Genomic DNA, 18,430 nt, shown 5'->3' with positions numbered 1-18,430 from the left:
GGCCTGTCTGCCCGCACTCCCCGCCACGGTAAGGGTGTTACAGACAATAGACAAGCAAACATCAGGCTGGTGACAACGTGGGGGAGGGGGCGGACTCCTTTAGAGAGAGATCTGCGAGCCCTTCTCCGGCGACTGCACTTTAAAATCAAAGCGCTCCGCGCCAAGCCCGTCCCGAACAGCTCGGGCGATGCATGCGCGCGCGCTCTCGGGACGGCGGCAACGCGCACGGGCGCGCCCCCGCGACGAGTCTCCAGCAGTGGACGATGCCGCCGAAGAGGCGGCGGCGGCGGCGGCGCGCTTCGGCGGTCTAAAGCGGCGGCCGGCTGCCACGGGCCGGCGGCGCGATGAGCTGGGCGGCCGCCCCCGGCTCGGGGCTGTGAGGGGCTCGGGGCCGGGGGTGGGCGGCGGGGGCGCGGCGGGCGGCCAACGCTCTCTCCTGGGGGCGGCGGCGGTGGCCATGCGCGGGACGGCGCGGTCGGGGCCGCCGCTCCGGGGCCGCCTCCTGGGGGCCCGCGGCCTGAGGGCCCCGCCGCCGCCGCCGCTGCTGCTCCTGCTCGCGCTGCTGCCACTGCTGTCCGCGGCCGGCGCCGCCGCCGCCCCTGCCCCGCGGCCCCCGGCGCTGCTGCCCGCGGCCGCGGGGCCCAGCGTGAGCCTCTACCTGAGCGAAGACGAGGTGCGCCGGCTCATCGGTGAGTGGGGCCGCCTGCGCCGGGGCGGGCAGGTCGGGCCGGGCCCCGGCTGCTTCCGGCCGTCGGCGGCCCAGTTTGCGCGCTTTGAACCGTGGATTGGTCCCCTCCTTGTTTCCCGGGGATTCCCATCCCGTCCCAGCTCCCGGGGTCGCCTCGGGGCCCCGGCCTCTGCCTGCAGAGCTGGCTGGGAGGTGTGGTCCCTGCCTAGCCCCCGCCCCGGGTCAGCCTTATGGCTTCTCCCCTACTCCCTCACTCCTCCGCCACGGAAAGACCTGGAGATCTCTCGGCCGCCGCGAAAGACCCGGGATCCTCCCCATTCCATCCTTCACATAGCCTCCTCAACCCTTCACCATATTTTGTAGAGTCAAGCGCCCTTAAAACTTTTCTCCCCTGCCACACCATATTTCTTTGACCCTTCCTTTGCGTGTCACTTTAGGGCCCTGGATTTTCGATACCTCGAAATCCACGTTTTATGTTGACTAAATCTGTAAACCCTTAGCAGTGGTTTTGATGTCTCAGTAGAGGCTACACCACTGACTGAGTTGATACTCTCTGGTTATCATGCTTTAAAAAAAAATGAGCCAGGTTATAAGGACATTTCATTACATGTTCGGGGCAGTCTCCAAATCTTGCTACTGATAAGCATACTTTTAAATAGTGAATGAATCTCCAGGTAGCCCACACCTTTTAGCTTCTTCAGTACCTTTTTGGTTCTTGTCTGGGATGTGTTGGAGTGTGGACTGATCCTGTATTTCTGGGCCACTATCCTACTTTGGATACTTTATAGGGAAAGGAGAACTTGACTTTGGGTCAGTTGGTTCTGTTCTCCTTAGTTAGCTTTGTCGTTTGGGAATCAATTTAAAACATAATGGTGTTCTCCTGTTGGGACTTTGTGGATTCTGGAAATGACCCCTTAGAAGAAGGTGTGATAGAAATGGTCCAAATGGGAAGTCTTTGGTAGTTGCACATACCTAGACATTTACTTTCTTTTGTGTATTATGGCAGTCCCTTTATTTCATCTCACGTTTGTGGTGCATCTGAGTTGAAAAAATTAATCTCTTAAGCGTCAATTATTGGTCAGTTTTATTTTTCTTTAAGTTCTAAAACTTCCTTGAGGTGTTTTGAGGAATTGCTTTTAGCAGTTTAGACATTGTTACATACATGGGTTTGCAGTCTTTAACCCAAGAAGAATGCTGTGTTTTTATAATGCCTTGCATTCTTAATCCTCTTTTTTGTCTAGCTGAATCAGCTGAACTTAGTTTAGCTGAATTAAAATTGCAAATGGGTTAGTACTGGGATCATAATACTAAGGCTTAGGAAAAATAATGAATGATTATAAATCGACTCATCACATTAATTTTTTAAAATTGTAATGTATTATGCATGGTTTTGTAACATTAATTTTGCTGTTGTTAAAAACATATATATAATTTGTGACTTTGTTAACATGTGAGAAACTAGTCTGATTGGGGGCAGAGGACAGGGGGCAACCAGAGGCTGACACTGATTGAGTGCCTGCCAAATACCTGCCCCTACTTGTTTTATACACATCGTTTCCTCTACTTTTCTTGTGACTCGATTAGGTAGGTATCATTATTCCCAGTTTAGAGATGAGTAAAGTAAGGCTTTAAGGAACTTGCTCAAGGTCACACAATTTTATAATCTTTAAAAAAAAATTGAACATAGTGTTGACATAGGCTGCAAAATTTTATTGAATGAAAGGAAGATATTGTTTATATTATACAAGTTTGGTTATGGCATGGTGGAAAATAATGATTGCTAATTAATACTTGAAATGATGTATTTGTTACCTGATTGATGAACAGGAATGAGCTGTTGGGAGCAGAGAGGGAGGATTGCCTTGCTAATCAACCTGCCACCTTTGGGGCATGAGGGACCTCTAGCAGTGTTTCCTCTAGTGCAGATAGAGTTGACCTGTTACAGTGGGTCTCTTGATTATCCATCCTGCCAGACTCCTTCCGTTCCCTTCCCATGTCCCTTATTTATTTCACCTTTAAAGTATTCCTTGGCTGCACCAGGGTGCAGAAGAGCAAGTGGGTAGGCCTGGGGCCTCCTGAGTTCTTAGAATGCAGTTTTCCACATAAATTCTTAAAGTATTTAAAACTACTTGAAATACTACTTTGTACCATAATTTTGTATCCTTATGGGTAAAATGCCTTCGGAAAGCTGACTTGGGAAACTAACCATCACTTTGTAATATTTCTAAGACAATGAGTTTGGAATTCCAAGTAAGACATTTATAAGTAAAGTTGATAGTGACAGCTTTACAAATTGAACTAATTACCCTTGATATGAGAATAAGTTGTTGTCCTTGATATAAGAATAAGTTGTTTTAATCAATTAATACGTAAACATAATTTATAAAAAAATCAAATAGTGCTAAAAGGCTCAAAATGAAAAACAGCAGTTTCCTGCCTTTTGCCTTTTAATCCTCCAGGCTCTGCTTTCCAGTAGAGGCTACTGTCTTAAACTAGTTCTGCTTATTTTTTTTTTAAGTTTTTTACTTTCCATATTTCTAAATCATTGTATAGTAAGCATTTGACTTCGTAGTATCATAACTGAGTACTTGGGCTTTTCTCTTCCCCTAACCCCCCAATATAGTTATGTAACAATTTTTGGTGAAACCAGCAATATTTACATTATTGCATATATATTTATTGCTCACTTATAATTAAATAATGACCCGTGATTGCTTTCTTTCCCTAAACATTTTTGTTTTTCCTGGAGCAAATAATTAATTGCCATTTAAATTTTTTGATTAGTTTTTTTAATGTAGGCTACATTCCCTCAACTAGTCCAAGAAATATGTTAAATGCCTTTTGATTTTTTTCCCCCGATAACATATCAAATCATCTTTCATTTCCACTTGGTTTCCCCTTAGAGGCTTGCCCCTCCAGAGCCTTCCATCCTCTTACTCCATGATTGTTTTTCCTGTGACTTCTTCCCTTCTTTTTTGTCTTGGAGCCTGTGCTTTCTACATCTCCTGTCTTCCTTTTTCTTGGTTTGCCTTGTTTTGTTAAAGTGTATCTCCGCTTTAGAAGGGGTACATGGGAGGTAAATTATTTGAGACCTTGCATGTCTGAAGGTGTCTATCCAGCCTTCATGCTTTATAGATGATTTGGCCGAATTTAGTGTATTATGTCGAAAATAAATCCCCTGCCTCCCCCCACACCCTCAATTTCAGTGGTATTTTCACACTTCTTCTGGCCTCAAGGATTTCTGATAAAAATCAAAATCCATTCTGATTTTTTTCCTTTTTTTTAACATCTCTTACTCTAGTATTCTGAAATTTTATAAGCTTTTGTGTAGGTCCTTCCTTCTGTCTGTCTGTTGTCCATCTTGTCTTAGTGGGCCCGTTAATCTAGAGAACCATATCCTTCAGTTTTCAGAAATGTCCATTATTTCTTTGATAATTTCCTACCCTTCATCTTTTGTTCTTTCTTTCTGAGATATCTATTGGTTTGGTTATTAAATCTCCAGATTTTCTTAGTGTTGCTTATTATTTATATCTTTGTATAGAAAGTGGAAAGGTGAGAATTTCTTAATTTTGTCTTCCAAGGTTTTATTTTTAAAATTTCAATGATGTTTTCAAATTTAGAAGCTCTTTTTATACTCTATATCCATTTCCATTTCATTCTTATTTTATAGATGCTTTATCTTCCCTTATCTTTGAGGTGTGTGTTCATATTATTTTTTAATTATTCTGTATATTTATTATATTTTTAATATTCTGCTTCCTCCAATGTGCTTGTTAATTTCAGGGTTTGTTTATATCACAAATGTCTGGTGATCTTTGACTGTCTATAGTTAAGAGCAAGATGCTGAAAAGTTGATTAAGGAAGAGAAAATGCTGTGTGTGTGCTGGAGGTCTAATGTGACTACCCTGGGGGGGGTACAGGTGGACTTTTCAGTGGGAGTCTACTCCCCATATCCACACTTTCCCATCTCTTTTGGGACTAGTCAGGGTCTACAGAGAAGACACCTGCAATTTTCTGCCTCTCGTATGTTTATGATACATCAGTGGCTTGAGTTTGGGTTAGATTTTGACTTCTGTGTACAGTGCTCCAGCCAATGTGGTTCAGTTTCTTTAGAAACACAACTTCGGGTCTCCTGCTGGACCTGGGGGTCCAACTGCTTTGAATAACTCCTTCAGAAGCTCCCGTTCATTAGGCCTGAGTCCAGCCTGGCCTTTGGTGGCTCCGTTACTGAGCCACTCAGGAATCCTGAGGGGCAGCGACCACTCCTTCAGCTGCTCTCCATTTTGCAAAAGCTGTTGACATGTATGATGTGTTGTTGTCTTCTTTTCCTTTCTGTGATGTAATGTCTTTGTGATTTCATTGTTAACATTTAGGAGAGTTTTGGAAGGAAATGGGGATAAAGGCTAGTAGTCATTCCACAATGTATAAATGGCAGGATTGGGCTTTTTGTTGAAGAGCGGGTGCCGTGTTGTAGCAGGTTTTGTTTTGTAATAACAGTATTAAGAAGACTAGTGGTGGTTGAAGTGACAGTCCCTACTTTTTAGATGTTGCTGACCTGTGGAATCTTTTTTCTGTGTTAGGTCCAAAGGTAATCCCCGTGTTAGTATGTACTGTTATTTCTGTTTTACAGATGAGGAAATAGATGTGGAGGAGGTACATGTAACCAGTTTAGTTCCTTGGTGTGGGCACGCAGTGCTGATGGTAGTCCATTTTGTTCAAAGACTCCAAAGCCTCAGGAGCTTTTCATCATATGTGGCATCCCTGTGTCCCCAGGCCCTGCTTCATTGCTCTCATTTACTTTTTGTACCAAGCTGCACTATAGGCATTCATTTTCTCCTTTACTGATACGGACTCTGATCCTGGGCCCTTTGTGTAGTCAGGAGAGTGTCAGATCTTGACTCAGTCCCACCTGAATCCTGAGTCCATAATGCCTCTCTGTCAGTTCTAGAGGAGTGATTAACCAGAATGCTCGAGGAGTATAATCTGCAAGCCTGCTGCCACATGTGCTTGCCTGTGGTCTGGATCATTATCTGCATCCTCCCATTCTCTATCTAATTGAGTTTCCTGAAGTCAAAGTGGTTTGTGGCTGGGGCGATGCCATGGGTTTGGGAATAAAAGGCTGACGAGTGGGGGGTGTGGTATAAACTGGTCATGGCAGCAGTATTGGTGGTGATAGGGAACCGCTAGGGGTCAGAGGGGCTTCTAAGGATAGACTCTGCCTCCCGCCAGTAAGAAATTTGGTTTGGACAACTTGCTTCTCTGTTAAAATAAATACCCCCTGGAAGAGTTAAGCATTGTTCACATCTTATTTAAAATCAGGCCAATACTAATTGAGATCACTGCTCCCCAAATCAGTCCAGTAAAAAATTTTGAAGCCCATATCATGGTAGAAAATGGTAATTCAAAATTATTGAACCCTTTTTGAGGAGCTTTGAGTGTTGTGGGAAAGACTGTTACACCTACAACTATAACACTGAGATAACAGTTACATGACTGATTTAATATGTTACTGTAGAAGTGATGACTTTTGACTGTAGAAGGTGGGAGGGGAGAGAAGCTTAGAGAGTTTTAGGAAAGGTGTTCTAGGAAAGGAGACATTTGAGTCTCATCTTGAAGGATGAATTTGATAGGCAGAAGAAAGAAAGTTTCAGGCCAGGCAAAGAAAATAGACCAAAGCCATAGTTCTGTGGAAGCAGATGTGTGTGAAATCAAGGAGTAGGAGAAATCTAATGTGGCCAAGATGACAAAAATCAGGAAAGTCTGGGAGTGGTAGAGTATAATGCTGGGAAGTAGGTGGAGATTGGATTAGGAATTTGAATTTTATCTTATAAGTAATGAGGAGCTGCTGAAGAATTTAGGAAAGGCAGGTACACAGTCAGGACTGAGTTACAGGAAAGAAACCCTTGGCCCCAGTGAGAATGACGGCGTGTAGACTGAAAAGCTGGATCTGGGAAGTGGGACAAAGTCAGCCTTGTGATAAGAGGGATCAACTAGGGCAGTCGAAAGGGTAGGATGGATTTGTGAGGAATTTACAGGGAGTTTGCAAGAGACTTAGTGGAGACCTGAGCATTAAAGGGAGGAGTCACAGAGGAATCCAGGGTTTCAGATTTGGGCAGCTGAATCCAAGGGCTTTCCTTTTGGGAAGTGGTTGGGGGAAAGAAAAATGAGATGAGCCATGTGTTGCTCTTCTCCCAGCATCTTTCTTTCCTCTTAACTGCAGGCCGAGTGCTTGATGCGGGAGGGCAGCGAGGGTGTCATCTCTGCTGATGTGTTTGGCACAGCCTACCACTGCTGAAACCCTGAGGAGGTGGGCGGGGGTGGTGGAGGTGGGTTAGCACCCTTCAGCAGGCCCTTCACCCTGGGCGTTGTGGGTGGGGTTGGTGGCATTGACACAGCATCAGTTTGAATCCATGTGTTCTTCATTGGGAGAGCAAGGCTGAGTGAGACATTGCGCAATTGTGGGTTTTGAGTTATTTTTTCCTTCTTCATGCTACACATGTGGTAGAACTCTATCCAATTATAGCTAAACCTGTCCCTTATGAGTCACATCCTGAGTTGACTAGTCAATTCTGAAGGTGCTGCCTAAAATACTGTTTGGATTTTTTTTCTTTTTTTGTCTTCTGTTTGGATTTTAAGGGTCACTTTAGAAACAAAACATGTAGGTATTTTTTGAGCACCGTGAACTGAGAAGTTCCACAGCATTACTTTTGGGAGTTTTAGTGCAGTTATGCCAGTGTTCTCAAAAAACTTGCCAGTTATACAAACTAAAGCTAAATAAAACAAAAACTTGGATGTGAAACAGAGCCATTAGCTGCTGTGAAATTATATCACACTTAAAAGTATGCTTTTCTGTGTTATCCTTGTTGATGTAAATCAAGTACAATATTTCTAATCAAAATGTTATTAAACAGCTTTCATTTATGTAGGGCCTCTTAAAATGTGGTGTGCCAAAAAAAAAAAAAATCCATGTGCATTGCTGAATTACAGAATAAACACTTCTTGAAGGATTCTTTTTACTGTGCCTAGCAAGTGACAGCGCTGAGTGGTAGAGTGTTTCTGAAAAGTAATTTCATAGGTCCCATTCTTATTTGTGAGGTGAGTATGTCTTGTTCATAAATAAATATGCGCTGCTATAAATATGTATGTGTTTTTGTACACCTCCTGCTAGATGGTAGGTACTTCACATGTTCTCTTTTATTTTATCAACCATAGGACGTAAGTGGCATTGACTTTTTTTTTTACAGATAAAGCTGAGGCTCTGGGAAATTACAGAATTTGCGGGAGGTCACAGATGTCTGGGGCTTTGTGACTCCAAAGTACATGCCTTCTCTACTGTGCCGCCTGTGAAGGTTAGCCGTTTACTTAGGCTTTATCCAACCAGAGTCATGGGAGGGATGTAAACAAAACACCAATTCCTAGACCTACTCTGAGCAATTTGTTTAGGAGATGCGAGATAGGCCACTGCTAATGAACCTTTCGAATGCCATGTTTCATTGATTGTAAGATACATAGTTATTCTACGTTTGAAGATCTCTGAAATTGGAACCATTTTACACTCCACGAGGAGTCATCAGTTAATGGGCAGTTTGTTTTTCATTCTTAGTGGCACAGAAAATAATGGCGCATTTTGGATTAAATGAAATATGGTATTATAAATAGATATTATTTAAAGAAAACATGCTCATAATTTTCCATCTTGGGGTGTTTTTTTTTTGGTGCCGGTCACAACTATAAGTAGTAAAATTCACTGGTGGTGTTTATTGTTTGCTTGTGGTAATGGCTGGGTAGTAATGTCCCGTGTAGTAATTTCCTCAGGGAATCCAGATGATTGTAGTGAGGTATTACCAGTAGATTTAAGAGCAAAAGCAGTTCACTTCTTAACTAGGAAGTTCATGGCAAGAGAAACATCAGTGGTTCTCAACCTTTTTTTGTGAAAGCCATAGGGCCTTTTACTAGACAAAGGCCTGGATACCTATACATACTAAGTTTTGGATACTGTGGCAGGGATTCTTGGACTTTGAGGGCCTTGCAGGTACCCCTGATGAAAGCTTAACAGGGCATCTGAGTCCCACAGAAGGTGATTCTGGAAGGGGGTATCTGTTCTGTTAAATTCTGTATCTCGTCCTGGGATTCCCTGGCCTTCTACAGAATTTTTAAAAATTGGCATACATTTAAGGTTTATGTTGTTTTATGCGTTTTGACAAATGCACAGTGTCACGAATCCACCAGAGTATCATGCAGAATAGTTTTACCACCCTAAAAATTCCCTGAGGAGGCGGCATTTATATTTACAACTACCATCCCCCCATATTTTAAATAAGTTTGCTTTTTAAAAAATATATTTATTATGGAAAATTCCAAACATTCAAAAGTAGACAGAATAGTATAATGAACCTTTATGTCCCCATCACCCAGCTCCCACAATAAGTCATGGCCAGTTTTGTTTTGTCTGTACCACTCCACTCCCCAGTCCACTCCCTTGCCCTCACTTTCCCCATCCTTTACTTCAATTATTTTGAAGCAAACCCAGACATAAAATTTTGTAAAACTTCTTATTATGTATCTCTAAAAGATAGGGACTCTAAGAATTTGGAATAACCATGATCATATCTAAGAAATGAATAATAATTAGTAAATATCAGATATCTAGACCATTCAGAGGCTTCCTGATTTAGAAATCAATGTTTATATTGGGATACTTGCCTGCTGTGGGTTTCCTCTCTGCCTGCCTCCGCCTGTATGTACCATGTGTTTAGTTCTCTGAGGCCAAGCTCTTTCTCACTCCAGGAGCTGCATTAGGTGAGTGCTCTGCCTCACATACTTCTCCCAGGTCTTTACATGCCTGGAGCCTTCTGGATCTCAACTTAAAGTACCCCTTTCTCAGAGAGCCTTGCCTTTCTAGGGTTGTGCTACTCTGTTCTATCACCCTGTTTTCTTTGAAGCACTTGATAATTTTGTTGTTTCGTTACCTCCGCCCAACCCAACAGGAAAGTTTCTTCTCTCTGAGTAGAGCTCTTTTTTATCGTTCCATTCTATGTTGCTAGCACCTAAAATAGTGCCTAGTATGTAGTAGATGGTCAGTAAAAGTTCAGTGATTGAATAAAAAATGAATCATATTTTCTTTTTGATTCAGTATCTTGTATCTTACTGGGGTCAGCATTCTTTTGATAATTTCTCATTGTCTGCTAAGTTATTATCCAAAAGGGGGAATTGGACTGAACTTACACTTACGAATAGAAACTTAAGTAAATTAGTTTTTAATAGCTTATTTTCTTTGAAGTTGCCTAATGTTCCCAAGGACGGTAATGAGTCTCTCTCTCATACCCCCTTTCTGGGTAAGGTGCCCCCCCGCCCCATCTTGGCTTTCATAGCTCTTTATACCCTCTGCAAGCAAACCCGTGTCACTGTACCCATTGCATTCTGTCTTTTCTCTACTGTACTGAAGCCACCTCATATCTTGGTACATAGCAGTTTCTCAGGAGACTCTTGGTACACACTACAGTTAAAGCATGTGAAGGATTCAAGAGGGATCCTAGCCTTTTCTAGTAAATAAAAGCTGGGAAATATAATTTCTATAATCTTTTCATCTGAAATGCCTAATCTGCTGTTACTTTTATCCAGTGTGTTTTTTCATGTCACACATCTCTTAAGTTTGATTTGTGTCTTTTTATATCTTCTATGTCTCTCTGTAACTTTTCTTTTTTAAATCCTCACCTGAGAATATGCCATTGATTTTTAGGGAAAGAGGGAGAAAGAGAAGAGAAACATCGATGTGAGGGAGACAAACATCAGTGTGAGAGACAAACATTGGTGTGAAAGAGAAACAGCTGTCAGTTGCCTCCTGTACACACCCTGACCAGGGACCCACAACCTAGGTATGTGCCTTGACTGGGGATCAAACCAGCAGCCTTTTGGTTTATGGGACAATGCTCCAATCAACTGAGCCACTGACCAGGGCTCTACTTAACTTTTTGATCATGTATACAGTTACAATAGTTGTTTCAGGTTGCTTCAATATCTTTGCTAATTCTAATGTGTGCCAGTTCTGTGTTGGTTTTAATTGATTTATCTCTCTGTTTATCTGTCTTACATGCCTGGTAGTTTTTGACTGCATGAGAGGCACTGTGAATTTTCCCTGGTGGGTGCTGGATGTTTTTGTATTCCTATAAATATTCTTGGCTTTTGTTCTAGGACTGTTAAGTTACTTGTAAACAGTTTGATCTTTTCAGTTCTTGCTTAAAAGGCTTGTTAGGTAGGACAGGAACAGTGCTCAGTGTAGGGCTAATTACTCCTCATTACTGAGTCAGGACCATTCTGGCTCTGGCTGGTGTGGCTCAGTGGGTTGGAGCATTGTCCCATAACCAAAAGATCACAAGTTAGATTCCTGGTCAGGGCACATGCCTAGGTTGCGGGTTCAGTCCCCTGCTGATGTTTCTTTCTCACATTGATGTTTCTCTCTCCCTCTCTCTTGAACGATAACATAAACCTCTAAAGAAAAAAGGCCATTCTGTGTACTTTCTCCAGTGACTTGTGTGTGAATCGTGAAGCTCTCCATCTAGCTGGTGGGAATACATACTAGACACTTATCCTTTCTCTGTGCTTACTCTGATCAGTACTCAGCTGAAGCCTGGAGGGGAACTCTCTGCAGATATTGGACGTTCTGTCTGTGTAGCTCTCTTCTTCCTGGTACTTTGTCCTGAATACTTTAGCTGCCTTTGTCTTTCTGAACTCCCACATATTTTGTCTGGTTTTCGTCATCGTTACTTCGGATGAGAAGGTTAATCTACTCTTGTTATTCTGTTTTGTCCAGAACTAGAAATGGCCATAGATTGTCTTTTTGATTGTTTGCATCTTTTCTACTGTTGTTTAACTCCTTAAATTATTTGTTGAAATGGAGAATTTAGTCCAATTTAAAGAAAAAAGTTCTAAGGTTTGTGCATGTATGCATGCATAGGTACACAACTCTAGGTATATAATAGATAACATGGCGTAGGACAGTATTGGATTTGGAATCTGCATATTGAGTTTTAATTCGATCTTTTCCTGCTATATGTGAGTAGGTAAGTAAATATTATTTCTGAGTGTTGATTTCTTCAATATAAGATGCTCTTCAATCAAAAACAGGATGTCTGTTACCACAGTTGCAATAGTGCATATGAAAAGGCGACACAATCCTCAAAACAATTTATTTTAGTTATTGGTGGGGATTTACATGTTTTTGGATGAAAACCAAAATCGCAGAATGTTAGACAGAGGTCATTTAGATAGCACATGGTTGATGGATTGCCTTCAGTAGCAACATTTATCACACACTCACTGAACAATTATTTATTGAGTGTATACTAGGCCGTATTTTAGGGGCTTGGGATATATTCTGATGTAAAACAAATAAGGATCTTTGCCTTCATGGAACTGACTTCTAGCAGAGCACTAAGTGACTTGTCTGAGAAAAGAATTCAGGTAGATTTGGAACTGGACCCCAAGTTAGCACTTTGCAAAGCTTCCTGTGCTGGCAGGAAGAAGTGATGTTTGTGAGTGTTCCATTGTGCTTTGAGAGCATGGACGGGACAGCAAGCCAGCTAATGGCCTGCACAGCCGACTGGAGCGTGCTCCTGGGGGCGGGGAGGGGAGAGGTTGCCTGTTGGAGAAGTGGAATGGTGATTATGTCCACCTATGAGTAGATTACTCCATCTCTGTTATAGGGCTGTACCGGAAATGCTTGTATAAGCCAGTCAGATAGTTTTCGTTAAATAGGGCAGGAACCAGTGACAGTTTATTTTTCAGAGTATCTTTTTACCAGATACTGGAATTTATGTTATAGTGCTGGAGTTCATGGGTTATGTTTTTCTTCCTTACTATCCTTGGGTAGGATTTGGGAATCACCTTCATCTCTGTAGTTGTGGTATAAATCAAATCTTTGGGGGAATTCTCTTATGGATTTTTTGAAAATGACAAATACATTAATTGACTATGAAATCTTGCTCCCTGATCCTGTACTTTAGTCCCCAGCTCTCTCTATAATTTCTTACCCATCTGCCATAGCTTTTTCAGATGGGGAAGGTGACAGTATACATCTGAGTCACCCATCCGAAATCAGAAGTGACCCTACTTGCCTTCTGATTTCACATAACTTCTTCCAAAGGTGATATCATCAGTTATTAGAGAAGCAAACCTGAGCGCAGCATTCATGGTGGATTAGCTTTGGACATCCATTTTCAGGGATTGCGGATTACAGTGAAAGTCAGGATCTGAAATGTAATCTCTGGAGGATGGGGGTGGGGAGATGCTTAGTAAGTGGATCTTTGTATCCTACCTGTAGCTTGGTTTGTTAATGCAGTGGCAGCTAAGAACCATTCCAGTGGATTGTTTTTAAGTGAACTATTGATTTTTACCTCATACTGTGATTTCTTAAGTGTTAAAGTGAGGAAAGGTGCTCAGTGACTGCCAATGCCTGGTTTTTCCTTGGAAGGATCAGGAGATTCCTTTCTTTGAAGCTGACTCCCTAGTTACCTCTCAGGGACTAAAAGGGGGGTGGGTCCTCTTGCCTCTCCTTTGAGGAGCACAGTCTCAGGTACGAGATGTGGAAGCATCCTGGAGGAAGGGGATGGAGGGTGGTGGCCTATTTGCCTTGTCTTCTGTTGCCGATCATGGAGATCTTCTTTCTCTTAGAAACTCATTTTAATTCTTTTTATATATATATTTTTTAAAGGATTTATTTGTTTTTAGAGAGAGAGGAAGGGAGGGAGAAAGAGAAGGACAGACACATCAATGTGTGTTTGCCTCTTACACGTCCCACACTGGAAACCTGGCCCAGCCACCCAGGCATGTGCCCTAGCCTGGGAATCAAACCAGTGACCCTCTGGTTCGCAAGGCTGGCCACGGAGCCACACCAGCCAGGGCTAATTATTTTTATATTCTCATGTGTATATGTATACACCTCAACACAGCTCTGTCAAGACAATTCAGGTTATATAAAATGGACTAAGGAGTACTTAAAAAATCTTACTTGATCTACAAGATTACTGTTTAAACAGCTATGGTGATTGGAGATTTATAAACTTTTTCTTTTTTAATTGTGAAGAAAGGCCCCTTCCTACAGTATGACATCTGTAAATTCCCTGTCTTATGATGTAGTTGAATATTAGGTCTCAGCTAATTTTCTTGGTATAATTTGACTGTAGATTTATTAGATCCTGATGGACAAATTGTTATAATATCTATTTCTGCTTGTTAGTTTCCATGAACTAGGAAAATTTGAAATAAGAGCTCTATATTTATCTTTTCGTGTTGATTAAAATATAGAGTATTTAATGATATCATATGTAGTAAGTGATTTTGGCTTTTTTCCCTCTGGCTCATACCACACTGTCCTCAATCTAGAAGATTATCTTGACTAAATAAAATTTTTACTCTAGTTTGACTAGCATTTGGAAACTGTCGATGATATCATAGAAAAAATAGAGTTTTGGCTGACATTTGGAAACCATGGATGATATCATAGAATAATAGGATTTTGTGGCTGAGAAGGGACTATAACATCATCTGGTTTACTTCCCCTGTTTTATAGTTAAGAAAATTGATGTCTGGAGAAGGTGGTTAAATTATTGATTGCCAAAGGCCAGCTACTTATTAGCAAAAACTGTGCTTTAGTTCTCTTTCCATGACATCACTTTTATTCTCTTGTCTTAACTGATTTCTGATTTTAAAAACAAAAAACAGCATTCATCCAGTTCATCAAAATCCATCTTTGAGATAGTCAGTTTTCATCAATAGCCAGCCATTTATGCAGCTAACATTTGAGTAGCTACCAGTTCTAAGACCCCAGCCCTGCTTGTTAGGTATTGGGGAAAACAGGCATGTGAACAATTCTCTGGAATGTATTTTCTACGGTGTTGTAAAGGTGGATCTTTTTACAAAGGGAGAAGATTTGCTCATTGACACTAATCAACCATTGTTGTAACCTTGGGAAACCAGTAGTTAACTTTTAAAATCATTTGGAAAAGTTTTGAACTGTTAAATTATTTGAACTTGATCCTTGGCTGGTGTGGCTTAGTGGATTGAGTGCTGGCCTGCGAACCAAAAGGTTTCCAGTTCGATTCCATGTCTGGGCACATGCCTGGGTTGCGGGCCGGGTCCCCATTTGGGGGCGAACAAGAGGCAACCAATCGATGTTTCTCTCACACATCAACGTTTCTTCTCCTCCCTTCTCCTGTCTTTGAAAATAAGTCAATAAAATCTTTTTTAAAAAAATTATTTGAATTTAGCTAGACAGGTCAAGTGATGTAGGATACAGTCCCGAGTTAAGTTTGAACTTAAGATTGTCTAGGGAAAGAATTTTTCTTACTGGGTGTTGAGAGTTTTGCAGGAATAACTTTGGTTTTTCAGCTTGAATTTTGGGTTCTTAAAATTATGAACAAATGTCATCTTTTCTAATGAGAGCAACATTCCTACTTTGCTGGCATTGGAAGTCTGGTAATGGTAATTGAACAGCTAGGTTAGAAGAGGAAAGTTCTGTGCTTTCTAGTAACAAAATGCTTCCTCTCTAGTGCATGGCTGCCTACTCTTGTGTCTGCCTGCCTTCCAGCAGAGGCCCTTTCCAACCCCAACCCACACTACTTCACCTGCTGTGTCCTTTTTTTCTCCTAGCCTTTCCCCTTGATCTCTGGAGCTCCAGTTCTGTTTTGAGGTTGCCTCTGACTCTTCCTAGTGCTTCTTTATCTCTTTAGCTTAACTGAAACCTGATTTTCCCTTGTAAGTGATAGTTTCCTCGTAATCCTTTCAAGTCACTGGAAGCCGGTTTTATTACACTTCTGCCCCATTTATGGGCCAGGAACCAGCTCTTTTTATTTTCTTTTCTCAAAATAGTAATTTGTTGAAGTGAAATTCACATAACATAAAATTATTTTAAAGTGAACAATTCAGTAACAATTAGTATGTGTACACATGTAGTTGTATGTCTACCACCTCTGTCTAGTTCCAAAACCCTTCCATTGCTCCAAAGTGAAACAACTTGTCCATTGTGCAGTTTCTTCTCATCCCCCTGCCCCCCAGCAGTCCCCGGCAATGACCAATTTGCATTCTATCTCTATGGATTTATCTATTCTGGATACTTCATGTAAATGGAATCATACAATATGAGACCTTTTGTGCCTGGCATCTATTTATTTATTTGTTTGTTTATATTTATTTAGTTTTTCATCATTACTTTTTTTTTAAGTAATGTCTTTTATATTTCTTGATGTTAGAGGAATGGGGCGGGGGAGAAACATTGATTCGTTCCAGTTATTTATGCATCCATTGGTTGCTGCTTATATGTGCTCTCACTGGGGATTGAACTCACAATCTTGACATATCGGGATGATGCTCTAACCAACGGAACTAGCTGGACAGGGCTGGCTTTTATTTAGCATAATGTTTTCAAGTTTCATCCACATTGTAGCATGTATCAGTACTTCCTTTCTTTCTATGGCTGAATAATATTTCATTCTGTGTATGTACCACAACTTGTTTATTCATTCATCTGTCATGGACATTAGGGCTAGTTCACATTTTTACTATTATGAGTAATGCTGCATAAACATGTGTATAAATGTACTTGATTAAGCACATGTTTTCAATTTTGGATGTATACCTAGGAGTGGGATTGTGGGTCATATGGTAATTCCTTATTTAACTTTTGAGGAACCACCAAACTGTTTTTCACAGTGGCTGTATCACTTTTGCGTTCCCACCGGCAGAGTACAAATATTCTAATTTCTGCACATCCTTGCTTACACTTGCTATTTTCTGTTTTGTTTCTTTTTAATTAACACTAGATGGGTGTGAAGTGATACCTCATTATGGTTTTGATAGGTATTTCCCTAATGAATAACGATACTGAGCATCTTTTCGCTTGTTTGTGGGCCATTTGTGTACCGTATTTTGCCTTGTATTATGTGTACTATTTTTGCTCAAATTTTTGAGGGAAAAGTAAGGATGTACATTATACATGGGTATGAGGACTACATACCACAGGTATAATAATGGGCATAATAATCCCATGTATAATGTGAACAAAAATGTGGGTGCACATTTTACACAGCAAAAGATGGTATCTTCTTTGGAGAAATATCTCAAGTCCCCTGCCCATTTTTTGATCGAGTTATCTTTTTGTTGTTGAGTTGCATGAGTTATTTATATATTGCAGATACTGAGCCTTTATCAGACACAAAACTTGCAAACATTTTCTTCCATTCTGTAGGCTGTCCTCACCTTCTTGATAATGTCTTTTGATGCACAGAAGCTTTTAGTTTTTATGAAGTCCAATTAATCTACTTCTGTTGCTTGTGCTTTTAATTTTATATCTCAGAATCCATAGCCAAATCCATAGCCAAAACACAGGGTTTCCTAACTTCTTCTTCTTCTTCTTCTAAGAGTTTTATTGTTTAAGGTCTTATATTTAGGTTGTTGACATATCAATACTTTGATTAGTTTTTATTTATGGTGTGAGGTAGCAATCTTAATTTTATTATTTTGCCTGTGGATATCTACTTCTCTCAGCATCATTTGTTTAAGAGGCTATTCTTTCCCCATTAAATGGTCTTGGCAACCCTTGCCAAAAATTAATGGGCTAGAAATATATAGGTTTATTTCTGGACCTGGTCTGCATGTCTGTAGTTATGTTGGTACCACACTGTTTCGGTTTCTGTGGCTTTGTGGTGAGTTTTGAAATAGGGTAGTGTGAATCTTTCAACTGTGTTCTTCTTTTTAAGACTGTTTGGTTGGGGGCCACTTGCAATTCCCTATTAATTTGAGAATCTGCTTTTCCATTTCTGCCAAAAAGGATGGTTAGAATTTTGATAAGGGTTGTACTGATAGATCTCTTTGGGTAGTATTGCCACGTTTACAATTGTAAATCTTCCAATCCTTAAAGATGGGGTGTGTTTCCATTTATTTAGGTCTCTTTCCCATGTTATTCTCATTCAGATAGTGAGCATGGGTAGTCCAAAAATTTTTGTCTCATTTCAGTCCTCATCAGTGTTGCATGTGGAAATTCATTTTGAGCTTTGATCTTCTCTCTTCAGTTTATAGCACTTTGCCAAATTTTGCCTTTCAGCATATTCGGGTATTCTAAGGGAAAGTTGGAGGAAAGCATTTTCGTCATTAGTAATTTATTATTACTAGTGTTAATCTTGATATATCAAAAATGTTACCTTTACCAATGTGATTTATTTTTCAAATGAGTTTTGTTGTTTGAGGGCTCTCTCTCTAGCTCCCACTGGTCTTGATGTATTATTTTAGGCAATAATTGTATTTTTGTTTAGTGAATTGCTGCAGCTCTGTGTATTTCTTTAAACATTTTTGAAAACAATTTTTTTTCACTTGGTTTTTACAGAAAATTTAAGAGAAGGAAAAAAGCATGCAATAAAAAAAATAACATGTAATACACCCTTCATAATCAGCCACTGTCAATATTTTCCTGATGTTTCCTTTCTTTTTTGAAAATGGAGCACACACATTGTGCATATAGATATACTTTTAACTCTCATTCACTGGACATTTGTTATTACACTCTTATATGCAAAAACTATTCTAGGTGCCAGACATTATTCAAAATTTGCTGTATATAGTTTGTATTTTGCCTGTTTTTATTTAATGTTACATTTTAAGCAAACCCAGTTCATTAAAATTTATTTGTAACAGTCCTGTTCATGGCATTCTAGTCTTTTCCATTGTTTTTTGGTCTTTAAATCCTGTCTTCAA

General features: G+C 40.6%; 1 protein-coding gene across 2 annotated transcripts in view; it reads left to right on the top strand.

Annotated features, from left to right (window-relative positions):
- The first annotated feature begins 417 nt into the window (after window positions 1-417).
- RYK (receptor like tyrosine kinase) overlaps window positions 418-18,430 on the top strand; it is a 92,980-nt gene continuing 74,967 nt past the window's right edge. For both annotated transcript variants that reach the window (XM_054595655.1, XM_054595654.1), the window contains exon 1: window positions 418-689. In XM_054595655.1, the coding sequence (XP_054451630.1) occupies window positions 458-689 (232 nt within the window). In that variant the 5' untranslated portion in view covers window positions 418-457. The remainder of the gene's footprint in view (window positions 690-18,430) is intronic.

The sequence above is a fragment of the Pteronotus mesoamericanus genome, unplaced genomic scaffold (assembly GCF_021234165.1).
Source record: "Pteronotus mesoamericanus isolate MK-2021 breed Mesoamerican mustached bat unplaced genomic scaffold, CSHL_Meso_final scaffold_54, whole genome shotgun sequence".
Classification (NCBI taxonomy): domain Eukaryota; kingdom Metazoa; phylum Chordata; class Mammalia; order Chiroptera; family Mormoopidae; genus Pteronotus; species Pteronotus mesoamericanus.
The sequence above is the reverse complement of the archived record's forward strand: the minus strand, read 5'-3'. Positions and strand labels throughout refer to the sequence as shown.